Raw genomic sequence first — 13,868 nt, 5'->3', positions numbered from 1 at the left:
TTTGTAAAAATGAAGCAATAATATTCCTTTTTAAATTAGAACAATTTTTTTATTTATAAATCTTATGTTGTTATTTATATTAAAATTATAGCATTTTTATTAAATATTTCTAAAAATATTTTTTAACTAACTTCAAAATCTATATACATTTATTTAATATTATGTTAGTTGGAGTTTGAATGTGATGATTAAATCTAATATGAAACGAAACATACATCGAACAACAAAAAACAATATGAAAAAAAATAAAATTAATAAGTTGAGTATTATAATTTCCTAAGATTCAAGTATTAACTCCACATGCTTTTATGTATATATATTTTAGTTTCAATTTTGTATAATTTTAAAGTTAGTTTAAAATTTTTTTCATAAGTATTTAATAAAATATTAATTTGAATACAAATATTTTTCCAAAGTTGAAAATACAAAATTTAGACTAAATTAAATAAAAAAAACCAAAATATAGAGATTAAATTGAACACTGTCACATTGATAATGTTACATGATACAATTTTGAAAAAGTAACACATAAAAAAAAAACTCCAATAAATAAAATAAAATAAAAATTAAAAGAAATACAAATTGAGACGTGACACCCACTTTATAGTATTAACAAAAGAAACAATTGAATCACTTTTAAAAATATCAAATGTAAATTGAGACAAAGAGAAATTAGGTGACTAACTTAACACTTAGAAAAAAAACAAGGACCAAGCTAGGTTACTTGGTAAATCAACACACTAATCCATTGTGATGGATCAATCTAGATTACAAAATTTCTGACTCAATAAAAAATGAATTGGTTGAGCTTATTAATTTTTAGTTCAACCTTCATACGTCGAGTTGAGTCATTTAATACACCTATTTTTTTTATAAAATCATGTTTTATCTCAATTGTCTTGTAACAAGAACACTTCCAATCAATTGGTTAATAAACAATTATTATATCAAAAATTACAAAAATCATATTTATAATAATGAGTTATTAAATAAAAAGTATTATATAAAAAATTACAAAAATAATATTCTACACTATACAAATAAATAACACAAAAATATTGAAAATAAATAAAAATGAACAAATATGTCCTATAGATACGATTTGATGCATAATCGAACAAAATTGAAAAACCAATATATAAATAAGAATATGGTAAAATAAAAAACACTTCAAAGACTTAAAAAATAATTTTCAAACAGGAAACTATTAACAGACAATGAAAAATTATTTTAACAAATATTCATCAATTGAAACAATGATTAAGTGTCAAATAGAATAAAAAAATATTTTTTTTCAAGAATAAATATGTAAAAAAAATTATGAAATTAAAAACTAATATATATATATATATTTATTTATTTATTTATCTAAGTGACCAATAAATTATAAAATACTAGTGTAGAATTGGTCTTTAACGTCACCCCGTAAGCGTCACACCACAAAATAATCAAGGTAAATTATTGATCGGTGACATTTTCGTAAATAAGTTGGACATATAGACGTATGTTAAGGGGCGTCTATAATATTATAGACGTCAGTGTCCCCCTTAACAGACGTATATATGCCTGATAGGTAGGTGAAAAGTCATTTTTTTTCGCCATATAAACGTCTGATCCCGCCAACTCGACGTCTATAAACGATTATTGACTTCGACCCCCTGTAACAGATGTCTATATGGCTGATAGGGTAGGTGAGAAGTTAACCTAGACGTCGGGCACCCTCCTAACCGCCGTCTATATGCACTGCGAATATTAATTTTTAAATCAGAAAGACGTCATATTAGTGAGGGCCCCGACGTCTATACTATTATAGACGTTGGTCCCTCCCAGCGCCCGACGTCTATAGCCTATTATACAGGAAAACGCGACGCTCACTGTTCATCGTCTTCCTCCTCGCGTTTTCTCTCTACGTCATTGCATTTTCAGGTGCGTTTTCTCTCTTTTGGTCCGTTTAAATTTACCTTTACTCCGATTAAATTACTCTATAATGAAATATTTTTCATTTGAACCGATTAAATTATAAAATTAAAAACTAATATATATATATATATATATATATTTATTTAAGTGACCAATAAATTATAATACTTTTTTTCTTTTATAAACAGATGAAATGAAAACAACAATAAATATGGAAGCGATTAGGAAAAGAGAAACATAATCAATATGTATATATCCACATTCGATTAAAAAAAATAGATATTAAACTCATACCCATATGAAGTAAATAAGAAGATTCCTCACTAAATTAAGAAAAAAATTCGACAATATTCACGTAAAAGAATTTACTTATTATCTCTAATTCATTTATAATTAAATTTTACTGTGAAATATACTAAACATTTATCCTAATTCACCATGAACTTTTTTTTTTTAAATCATGATGTATATATTTTTTAATTTATAGAATAAATTGTTTAAAATATATTAAAAATGAAACGCTTCAATAAAACAACCACGTAAGTTTTACGAAAAAATATTATTAGAAATATATATTTTACCGTAATAACGAAGGAAACGGATAACTATACATAGTATTTTCTTTTCATTTCCTGATAACATGTTGGAAACTAAATACTACGCGAACCTAGGTTAGGTACTTCGTTGGATGGTGTTTTTTTCAAAATAGAGCATTTGGCTAATTTCTATTTTGGTCCTAATGAAAATGAAACCATTTTGATATACCATATCAACACATCATTTATATTTTCTTTTCCCATATTTCACTCTATTTTCTTTCTCCCATAACTATGTTTGTGGTTTGTCTGCAATGCAAGTTAAAGATTCCATTATTAGAAGAAAATAAGTAATTTTTTTTTCATTATATATTCTCTTTAACCAACCTAACAATTAAAAATATATAATATAACATACAAAATAAGTGCACATTATAATTTTAACTTGTAAAAGAAAAAATTAAATTAATTTTTTCTTATATTTAAGTATAATATTTATTTGGCCTTTTTATTATGGTTTTTCTCCTACATTTCCCATCCAAAGGCTTCAGAAAACTATTAATGTAGGCTTTATTATACCCCCCATCGAAAATGTCCCTCCGAGTAATGAATTAGTTAATTAGAATACTGAAATGAATTAAACATGACGCACATGGGTTCAGTTTGAACTTTCGAATGATTTCGCAACAAGCTTCCAGATCTAGCTTCATACAAAAGTTGGCTGAGCATAACTTTTGGACTTTGGCATAATATGGTAGCCATTCTATCACCACACTCTGAATTCAGCAGCATTTAATCTACCCAACTGTATCAACTGTCAGTCATTTATTTGTTTGTTTTTCCATATAGAGACTCCTCCCTTTATAACTTCTATAAAATGATACACTTTTTTATTTTATTTTGTTTTTCTAATTTTACTTTTTAAATTTAAATAATTATTTATTATAATTTTTTTATTTTATAATTTTGATAACTACTTATTCAAATTTAAATAATTTCTTATAATAAAAAAATTATTTATGTAACGTTGAAAAGTCAAATTATAATATACAACACCGACTAAAAGTTTATTTCTAACTTGGTATGAAAGTTATGATTAGAATTTTTCTTAACAAGATTTACATTTACGTGTATATTTTGTTCCATTCGTTCATACAAAATGTGGTGATTCGATCCATTCATGCAAATGTGGTGATTGAAGTGTCACACACCCAAAATTATTGAAGTCGCAACTTGAGTCCAATTCATCACCAACCAAATTCTGTGACTGGAGACGGAGTCCGTAATAAAGAGATGTTCTTGGATTTATTGTTGTTCCTGTCATCTAATATGTAACTTTTTGCAGATAAAAATAAAAAATAAGAATGTAACATAGATATGGCATCGACAAGTGAGGGTAAAAGTAAAAATATTTTAGGTTTCTTGTGGTTTTAATGAGGCATCATTTTTTTACCACGGTTAAGTAATGAGTAGTTGTGGGGGTTGGCGGGCCAATATTTCTGTTCATTTGATACGAAGTGGGACGTGTTTTGGAATCTGAGAAAAAAGTCACACATTTGCTTAAACAAACAACCCTAGCAATTAATTGAGGTACTTTATCTTCTTCATTCGGCGGTAGCTTTTTAACTTTGTAGAGGTGGTAGAAAAACTCATTTATGATTTTCAATGTGCTCTTCATCACTTCACACATCGTTACATCCATCACACCTTATATATATTACCCTTTTCCCAGTCCTCCAGTGTCAGCGACAATTAATATTCACTCATAACCATGTCCATGGCTACTTGTTCAGAGTCCAGCTTTTGTATAATAGTTACAACCTTGCTTTTGTCTATAAGTTTCGCTTCTGCTCAGCAAAGGGCTTTCTTCGTTTTTGGTGATTCACTCGTAGACAGTGGCAACAATGACTTCTTGGCTACCACTGCACGAGCAGATGCTCCCCCCTATGGCATTGACTTTCCAACACACAGACCCACCGGTCGCTTCTCTAATGGCCTAAACATCCCTGACATAATAAGTATGAGTTCTTGTAACATGGTTAATCATACTATAAAAATGAATGGATAGTTATCACATTTAATGATCAAGACTATTCGTTACTAATTTTAATTTATCTAGTAGTTTTTGACCTAATCTCCCATTTGCATGCATGCATGACTGAAAGCTGAGGTTGGGTTCATGTGAGAAATGGTTAATTGCAGGTGAGCAGCTTGGCTTAGAGCCTACACTTCCATATTTGAGCCCTCTACTTATAGGAGAGAAACTCCTAGTTGGTGCCAATTTTGCATCTGCGGGGATTGGAATTCTCAATGATACCGGATTTCAGTTTGTGAGTTCAATTACTTTGTGTTAACTTTACTTATTTATATAACTAAAAGGTATGATAGTAATATATATATATAGTGTGCTGTGTAATTATTCTGGCAGCTTCACATCATTCACATCTACAAACAACTGAAGCTATTCCAACATTACCAGCAAAGGTTAAGTGCGCATATTGGTGCAGAGGAAGCTTGGAGGCATGTAAACCAAGCACTTGTTCTCATCACTCTTGGAGGCAACGATTTTGTGAACAATTATTACCTGGTCCCATATTCAGCAAGATCTCGCCAGTTTTCTCTCCCGGACTACGTCATCTATATCATATCTGAGTATCGTCTAATTCTGAAGGTATCTATATATTTCCAAGTAAATTCTATATATCGTTCAACCATACATGCCCTTTGTTCAATTCATTTGCTGAGAAATTTAACAGCAGAGATATGTACTTCAAAGGCTAATGCTGAACCTATAAAATTAAAACTCGGTTGCCTCAAGTTAGCAAATGAGTGTGACTATGCAGGAGACAAACATTTTGGTTGGTGAGTTGTACTAAAAGTGGTGTTTAACAGCATTCCAGAAAGACTTATTATATATCAGGTTAAATGCAACAAAAATCACCGTGCAGTAGATTTCCAACACAAGCTTTTACTTGTCAAATTTTTGTTCATCCTATGCATTTACATAAAAAGTGCAGAGGCTGTATGATCTGGGAGCTAGGAGGGTTCTTGTCACGGGTACGGGACCAATGGGGTGTGTGCCAGCAGAGTTGGCCTTGAGAAGTGGAAATGGTGAATGCGACGTGGAGCTCCAGAGAGCAGCATCGTTATTTAATCCACAACTTGTTGAAATGGTGAAAGGACTCAACCGAGAGATTGGTGCTCACGTCTTCATTGCTGTAAATGCATATGAAATGAACATGGATTTCGTTAACAACCCTCGAGCTTATGGTACGTTCACTATTACTGCTATAACTTCTCACAAGAGGCTTCTTACGTTTTGTTTGCTTTCCACAGGGTTTGTCACATCAAAGATAGCTTGCTGTGGTCAAGGTCCGTTCAATGGGATGGGACTCTGCTCACCCATTTCTAACTTGTGTCCAAATCGCGATCTTTACGCGTTTTGGGATCCATTTCACCCATCGGAGAAAGCTAACCGAATCATTGTCCAACAGATGATGACTGGGTCGGTTCAGTACATGCACCCCATGAATCTTAGCACCATCATGGCCATAGATTCCAGGGTTTGATTGATACGATTCATGGCTTCATTAAGTGGTCACCACAGGATATATGTGAATGTGAAGCCATATTCTACGTTCTCCTAAGTTCTGTTTTATCTGATGAAGATGATCTCCTTGCTATAGTGTCATTTGTGGTTCAAAGTTTGCTGTTTGCCCTAAACTAAAATGTTGTATTCCTTTTGATTGTGAAGATTTTTGTGTGTAGTGGAGAATGCTGATTGTGATTATGCCTCTCAACTTTGTGTGCTTAATTCCTAAAAATGTAGTACAAATGAGAGTAAAAGTCTCGTGTGTCTTTAATGGTAGATAATGCACGTGATGAACATTTAATGTCCTTGTCATATTGAAGTTTCGGAAAGGCAATTTTACCCTTATTATTTACAGAACTCACTTATTTGTTTCATGTATTTAATTATTCAATATTGACACGTGAATGATTTTTTCCTTAAATTTTTCCCATAGTTTTTAAAAGGAAATTAAATTACTAGTTATCTATTTTTAAAATTTTAACATAATATTGTGTTTTCTTTGTATAGTATCAATTGTGAAAATAATGACGTTTTTTTTCTTTTAGATAAATACATTATTTTATGGCCTTCTTCGTAAACTTAGTTATATATTTTGTTGTACACAAAGTATTTGGAGAGCTATTTATTTGTTTAAGAATTTTCTATTTTACAATTTATTATTATTATTATTTTAAAAACTATGAATGTTTGAAGACAATAGCATACTTTTACATAAAAAAGAATTTCATCCGTGCGACACTACATCTCACTACCTTTTCTTCCCTTTTTTTTTAAAAAAAAAATACAAAAGTTAACATTTGTCAAGATTATTTTATCTTTATAAAATCTTGTCAAATGTGTTGTAAACCCTGTCTAACAAATATGTTTGGTACAGTAAATATGTTAAGTTATATGGTTCAAGAAAGTGTATTCATTTTTACTAACTTAAAGTAATTAAGGAATATTCTAGGTGACCAAATTTGAATAGTTTGATTACATTGTAATATTTCTTAATATCATATATTTACAAAATATTTAATAAATTAGGCAATGTGTTACATTATTGCTATTAATTCGTTGATTATTATATATATGGTAAGTTATTATATTTGTCAATATTACTTGATATTATCAGTTTTATTATTGCATGAGTTACCAAGCCTATAAATCCTATAAGTACATGTGATATTTCACTAAGAAATTCATATTCACTCGTACTCATTCTCCCTTACAAGAAGATTCAAACTATCTTACTAACCTGAACGTCGAAGAGTTTTTTACAGGTGGATCTCCCCCTACATTCCAACCCCTAAGAATACACATCATGATTCCTCAATCCACTCCTGGGGCGTAATTAACCTTTGCCCTCAACACAATGAGCTCCTCATCTTTCTCCTTGAGCCTATTCTCACTTTCGTTCAAGTTGGCTAAGAACTCGACCTTCTTTCTTTTGACCTCCACGAGCCATCCACAGACTCCTTTTGACCATATAGCTTTTGCAATAGCGCATAATGGTCATGCACTGAGTCATCATGACCTCGGCACCATGCAACCTTCTAGAACGACCTTCTCCAACAACTCTAAGTCATAAGGAGTATGAAGAGAATCATTTTTCACAAACTCCATGTGCATCTTTAAATGCCCTAATGAGGGGACATCATACATGATGGTCAAGGTGTCCTTCACTTAGAAAGGTCACCTCGAACCTCGATAAGACAACCTAGGAAGACCCCCAAGGCTCAGGTTGGGAGGTAGGGGAACACCGCTAGAGAAGGTGTCGCCCAGAAGAAGCTTGGTCACCTGCACAAGAGCCCCACTGAGGTCGACACCACCAAGTATCTCCCCCGTAGGCTCCTCAGAGACCTCGCTTACAATCAGGTCCACCACCTCGAGAGGTATATTCTTCTTAACATGCTCTTCACAAGTAGGAGATGTATCAGAGGTCACCACAACCTTTTGTTTCTTAGTATTTGGAGAAGCTACTATGGGAGCAGGCCTGATAGGCTTAGCCTTCTGCTTCTTTAAATGGGCAAGATGTCATGTCTTGTAGTCAAAGTTTTTCGACCACATGATATTTGCAGGGAAAAAAAATTAGAATTCCTACTTCAAAGGAAATAGTACTAAAATCGGTAATTATCATATATACGATAAGTCATTATATATATTGATGTTACTTGATATTCTCTTGATATTACCAGTTTTATCGCATGAGTCATAGGATTTAGAAACCCTATAAATATACATGATAGTTCACTAAGAAATACACACTCACTCATACTCACTCTCCCTTACTAAAAAGATTCAAACTTTTTTACTGACTTGAGTGTTAGAGAATTTTTTGCAGGTGGATCTCCTCCTATGTTCCAATTCCCAATAGTACACATCAAGATTCCTCAATTCACTCAAATCTTATTACTTGTACAAAAATCTACACTCAAAATTAAGATAAGAAGATATGTCAAATAATTATTTTTTTTCATGTTTGAATGGGCAATCAACTAACTTATAAAATATAAAAAAGAAAATAGTAAAGTTCAATAAGTTGACCTAATTGAGTACGTCTCTCTATCCACACATCAACTTATCTACCCGTTTTTTCCTATGTGTATGTGTGTTTTTGGGATTTATTTTCCTTATTTAATCACAAATGTTTGAAAATTAAGTGTTTTTTTTCTTAAACTTTTTGGAACATTAATAAGTGACGAAGCAATTTCGTTTCTTACTTCAAAAAAAGTAGAACGAATTTGAAGTTAATATTCAATAACATAAAATGATCGAAATATTTTATCACGCCAAATGTGAGGGAAAAAAATGGAACTTCTATGCTTACATCCGTTTCAATGAACAAAGACACAAATGATATTGTTTTTAGTTATTCACGTATAAGGTAATGTTTAAGAATATAGTACCTTCTAAAATTACACAATAAGTTTTGACAATGAAATCACTTTAAAAGTCCATGCCTACGTTCTCGTAGGTAAGAAAATACAAGAAAACATGTTTTTACTTTTGAATAGTGCCATAATAAGTTTTTAGAAATATAGTTTCTTTCAAAAAATATTTCATCTTTGGCAATGTTTCAAAAGATGTAGTAAGAAATTCCTTTTAAAATTTACAAACATAAGGTTTTTATGTAATGTTGAAACCACTCTAAACACTATCAATAGTTAGAGAGAGAAGAATTGCAAAGTATTTATATTAGTTTTTCCTACCCTCAAATTATGTTCAATTGTTGGTCCCGATACTTTTCACCAGCAAAAACAGTGTTATATATATATATATATATATATATATATATATATATATATATATATATATATATATATATATATATATATATTCTTTAACCTGTGTGTTTTATGTTTAAATGTGTGTATTTGTTTTCCTAGTTTTTCTAAATAATTAACCAAATATTCTTTGAACATACAGTTTTTTTTTTTCAAGCAAGAAAGTGCTAAGATAAGACACATTGTCTCTACAGTCTTGGTAAGATAATTTTAAGACAAGGATACGAAGTCTTTTTGTCTAGGCACAGTATGAACTACGCCACACAAGTTAATCCAGATTTTGCTCTAAACAATCGTTTGATCTTATTTCTTTTCGTACTTTCAAACAATATTGAAAATATCATAGTAAAACCATTGTGTTTTATAGTCTTCTTGCTTTACAGAATGCAAATATTAAAACACTTTTCCAACATGTTATTATAAGTTAAAACATTTGTAATTCTTCTCTATTTTGCAATCATATCGTGTTAACAAATGGAACTGCCATACCACCTAATTTCCTTCTTATATCATATGTCTAAATTGCAATATATATTATATCATATATTGCAATATTATACTCTCATGTACTAAAATATTTAATATTTCAAAGGACAATAAATCTTAAAATGAGAAAAAATAACGATTTCAAATTCAGAAAATTAGGATAATTTAATAAAAATATACATGATCAAACATTAATCTTATCAGTCATGCATTGAAAAAGTCTTAACGGCTATGGTTAACCGTTACAAGTCAAAAAACTTTAATGCGATTGATTTCTCTTTCACTATTCTCCTGATACAATTTCCATAAGAAGGGCCTATTTTAGTTTGAAGCTATAATTTGCGGCGGTTGAAAAAGGTAAAGAAATAAAGAACATGTATCTAATACCGAAAACTTTGGAGATATCATATATGCAGGTACAAATATTTACACTCATTTAAAATAACCTAACATCATCTACTTCTTACTGAGACTCTGTCCACTAAGCTATGTGAGACAACTAATGAGAGTAGCTAGGTACTAAATATATATATATATATATATGTGTGTGTGTGTGTGTAACAGAGTAGCCTAGCCATCAATCATAGTTAACCCTGTTTCATCTCCAATTCCAGATCATGGCTAGCTTTCCCATTTTCGGGTCTTACGTTGTTTGGAGTCTAGTGACGGCACTAGCATTCACCAGTTTCAATTTGAAGGGGGCAGAGGCAGCACGAGCCTTCTTTGTGTTTGGAGATTCACTTGTTGATAACGGCAACAACAACTACCTAGTCACCACAGCTAGAGCAGATGCTCCACCTTATGGCATTGATTATCCAACTCACACACCCACTGGACGTTTCTCCAATGGCCTCAACATACCTGATTTTATCAGTTCGCTTCATAAACTCTCTAATTTTCATTTCACCACTGTTAAACTTCATCTGTACAGCAAGTTGACCTGTGATTAAATTCTGCAGGTGAAGCACTTGGGTCCGAGCCCACCTTGCCATATTTAAGCCCTGAGCTTGACGGGGAAAAATTGCTGGTTGGTGCCAACTTTGCTTCTGCCGGCATTGGAGTCCTCGTTGACACTGGAATCCAATTTGTATGTGTATATATATATATATAGCAAAACATGGATCACTAGTTTACATATTCGTGCGATTGATTATGTATGATATATGTTGTTGTCATTGCAGGTAAACATTATCAGAATGCCAAGACAACTAGAATACTTCCAACAATACCAACAAAGGGTGAGTGCCCTTATAGGAGAGGAGGAAACAAGGAAATTAGTGAATGGAGCACTAGTTCTTATCACCTGTGGAGGTAACGATTTTGTGAATAACTACTTCTTGGTGCCTAACCCTGCTAGATCCCGCCAATTCGCTATACCAGATTATGTCACCTATGTCATCTCTGAGTACAAGAAGATTCTACAGGTAATAATAAAACCATGATAATCTGCTAATTACTGAATACAGTATTGTTATCTGCACATTCACACATGCACAATGATATTAAGCATTAAAACAAGGCTTAACTAATTAGTATTACATTTGGAATGGAATGCATGGACTTGGATCAGAGGCTGTATGATCTTGGAGCACGTAGGGTTTTGGTGACAGGAACCGGACCGCTGGGTTGTGTTCCGGCGGAATTAGCCATGCGAGGCAGAAATGGCGAATGCTCAGAGGAGCTACAGAGTGCGTCTTCCTTGTACAATCCACAACTTGTTGAGATGATCACGCAACTCAATGACGAACTTGGTTCAGATGTCTTCGTTGCAGCAAACACACATCTCATGCACGATGATTTCGTCACTAATCCTCAAGCATACGGTAATCTATGCGTACATAGAACATCACCAGTTCGTTATATCCGAACATCACTTTCAATGATCAGAATATAAAACTTTCAACTAATACTTCAATTTCTAACAGTTATGGGATGAATTTGTGGATACAGGATTTGTTACCTCAAAAGTTGCGTGTTGCGGTCAAGGACCCTTTAATGGTGTTGGATTGTGCACGGTGGCGTCGAACTTATGTCCAGATCGTGACACACTTGCATTTTGGGACCCATTCCATCCATCGGAAAAGGCTAACAGGTTGATCGTTCAGCAGATTATGACAGGAGCCTCCAACTACATGAAACCTTTCAATCTCTCAACCATTTTGGCCTTGGACTCCAACAAATACTAATCACTAATCAATCATACATCTCCACTACAGAATAAATGATATTTTTTGTGTGACTTTTTGAGGAATGTGATTGTATTTAAGGGAGGGTCAATTCATATTATTTCTATCTTCAATCTTATACAGGGAAAAATATATTTGCTTTTGCTTAAATTCATGTGTAGACCCTCATTATCTGAAAGTGTAGACATATATTTGAATGCCACTCTTCTTTTATCTATAAAGTTTTACTTACCAAGAAAAGGTTCATCTTCATGGGCTACTTTTATGTTTTTTAACTATTCATTCGTATTCTTGTCGCTGTTGGAATAATCATTTAAATTTTGGTTATTCGCAAATAAAGTAAATAAAAATAATAATTTCTAACTATATTTCTTAAACAATAATCCTCATGCTTTATTAAGTTTTATGCCCAAAGTTTTTGGGAATATTTTTGTTGAAGGAATTTTTTAATTATTATTTTAAACTACAAGTATCAATATAATTATGGCTAACATCATTACAATACTACTTAATCATGTTTATATAGAAATAATTGAAGATTACAAAAATATCCATATATATTAATCATGCTTATATTTATTTACGTTTTTTTAATTTTATTTAAATTTTATTTTAAAATTTATAAATTATTTATTTTTAAATATTTGTAGATCTTCGTGAATAGTCACAAGTTTATTAAAACTCACTAATTTTTTTTAAATGAGAATACGATTAATAATAGGTCAGCTTTTTTTTTTGTTGTCCAGTCAAATAGTAGGTAGATGTGTCCGACCTTGTCATCCGTGTAGATAATACTCTTCACAAAGTTTCCTATGTCAAAACTAGTAGAAATAGATCACGTTAATGTTAATTAAAGTTGTTTATGATTTAAGTTTAGATGGCGAATTCTACTAATACATCATTCATCACAATTTTCATAACAATATAAAATTGTGGTAAATTTTTGTGTTATTTATTGAATTGATTACTTACAAATATATTACAAGCTATTTGAATTTAAATACCGTATGTGAAAATAAAAGATATTTATTTTTAACTTTATTAAATATTTTTTTATTTTTTTTCTTTTTTATTAAAAATATTCTTTACTTTACATCACTTTAATAATAATTTAATTTAATTTAAAATTCAAATATTATTTAATATAGTTTTATATTTTAATAATGATAACAATATGATTTATATTATAATAATAGTTATATTAAAAAAATAAAATAATAATAATAATAAATTTGATTTAATATATCCAAATATATTAAATTATATTAAAAAATTAAAATAAATGAAATAATTATTAAATTTTAAATAAAAACCAAAATTTCAAAAACCTTGTTTATGGATATCAAAATCCGTAAAATATGTTACCAGCTTTTTATTTAAAATTTAATAAATATTTAATTTAATTTAAAATTATAATATTATTTTTTATTTTTTATTTTTTATATTTTAATAATTATTAAAATATGATTTATATTTTTATAATAGTTTTATTAAAAATAATTAAAATAATAATAACTGAAATAAAAGTAATAATAATGAATATAAAAGTAATATTTAAAATGAAATTTAATTTATTTAAATATATTAAATTATATTAAAATATTAAATTAAATTATATAAAATAATTATTAAAATTTAAACAAAAATAAAATTTTAAAACTTTTGTTAATTGATATAGAAATCCGTTAACTTAGGCTACGGATATGGATATATGATAAATAAATGTTTTTATTTAAATTTTTATTATTACTTAATTTAATTTAATATTTTAATATAATTTAATTTATTTAAATGTATTAAATATTTTATTTAATATAATTTTATTTCATATCTGATAAATAATTGTTTTAAAAATTTTATTTTTTATTTAAATTTTAATAAT

The 13,868-nt window shown here is 30.1% G+C and overlaps 2 protein-coding genes across 3 annotated transcripts; both read left to right on the top strand.

The window, feature by feature from the left end:
• Positions 1-4,188: 4,188 nt before the first annotated feature.
• LOC108323097 (GDSL esterase/lipase At5g33370) lies at positions 4,189-6,349 on the top strand. 2 transcript variants are annotated; one of them, XM_052874999.1, is made up of 5 exons: positions 4,189-4,474; positions 4,659-4,786; positions 4,936-5,127; positions 5,474-5,726; positions 5,793-6,349. In XM_052874999.1, the coding sequence occupies exons 1-5, from the start codon at positions 4,228-4,230 to the stop codon at positions 6,023-6,025; spliced, it is 1,053 nt and encodes a 350-aa protein (XP_052730959.1). In that variant the 5' UTR covers positions 4,189-4,227; the 3' UTR covers positions 6,026-6,349. The 2 variants fall into 2 exon arrangements, with proteins under 2 accessions (XP_052730959.1, XP_017410932.2); XM_017555443.2 differs by having other exon boundaries at positions 4,885-5,127.
• Positions 6,350-10,417: 4,068 nt separating this feature from the next.
• Positions 10,418-12,105, top strand: LOC108323096 (GDSL esterase/lipase At5g33370-like). The gene is made up of 5 exons (XM_017555442.2): positions 10,418-10,673; positions 10,760-10,887; positions 10,982-11,224; positions 11,371-11,623; positions 11,751-12,105. Exons 1-5 carry the CDS (start codon positions 10,418-10,420, stop codon positions 11,984-11,986), a joined length of 1,116 nt encoding a protein of 371 aa, XP_017410931.1. The 3' UTR covers positions 11,987-12,105.
• Positions 12,106-13,868: the final 1,763 nt, after the last annotated feature.

The sequence above is a fragment of the Vigna angularis genome, chromosome 3, assembly GCF_016808095.1.
Source record: "Vigna angularis cultivar LongXiaoDou No.4 chromosome 3, ASM1680809v1, whole genome shotgun sequence".
NCBI lineage: Eukaryota > Viridiplantae > Streptophyta > Magnoliopsida > Fabales > Fabaceae > Vigna > Vigna angularis.
This window is presented reverse-complemented; position numbering and strand designations above follow the sequence as displayed.

Bases quoted from the DNA above. Each gene is read 5' to 3' on its own strand.
- LOC108323096 (XM_017555442.2), top strand. From the start codon at position 10,418: ATGGCTAGCTTTCCCATTTTCGGGTCTTACGTTGTTTGGAGTCTAGTG. The intron at 10,888-10,981 runs GTATGTGTATAT...TTGTCATTGCAG, and splicing joins TTGACACTGGAATCCAATTT to GTAAACATTATCAGAATGCC. The intron at 11,624-11,750 runs GTAATCTATGCG...TTGTGGATACAG, and splicing joins CACTAATCCTCAAGCATACG to GATTTGTTACCTCAAAAGTT.
- LOC108323097 (XM_017555443.2), top strand. From the start codon at position 4,228: ATGTCCATGGCTACTTGTTCAGAGTCCAGCTTTTGTATAATAGTTACA. The intron at 5,128-5,473 runs GTATCTATATAT...TAAAAAGTGCAG, and splicing joins AGTATCGTCTAATTCTGAAG to AGGCTGTATGATCTGGGAGC. The intron at 5,727-5,792 runs GTACGTTCACTA...TGCTTTCCACAG, and splicing joins TAACAACCCTCGAGCTTATG to GGTTTGTCACATCAAAGATA.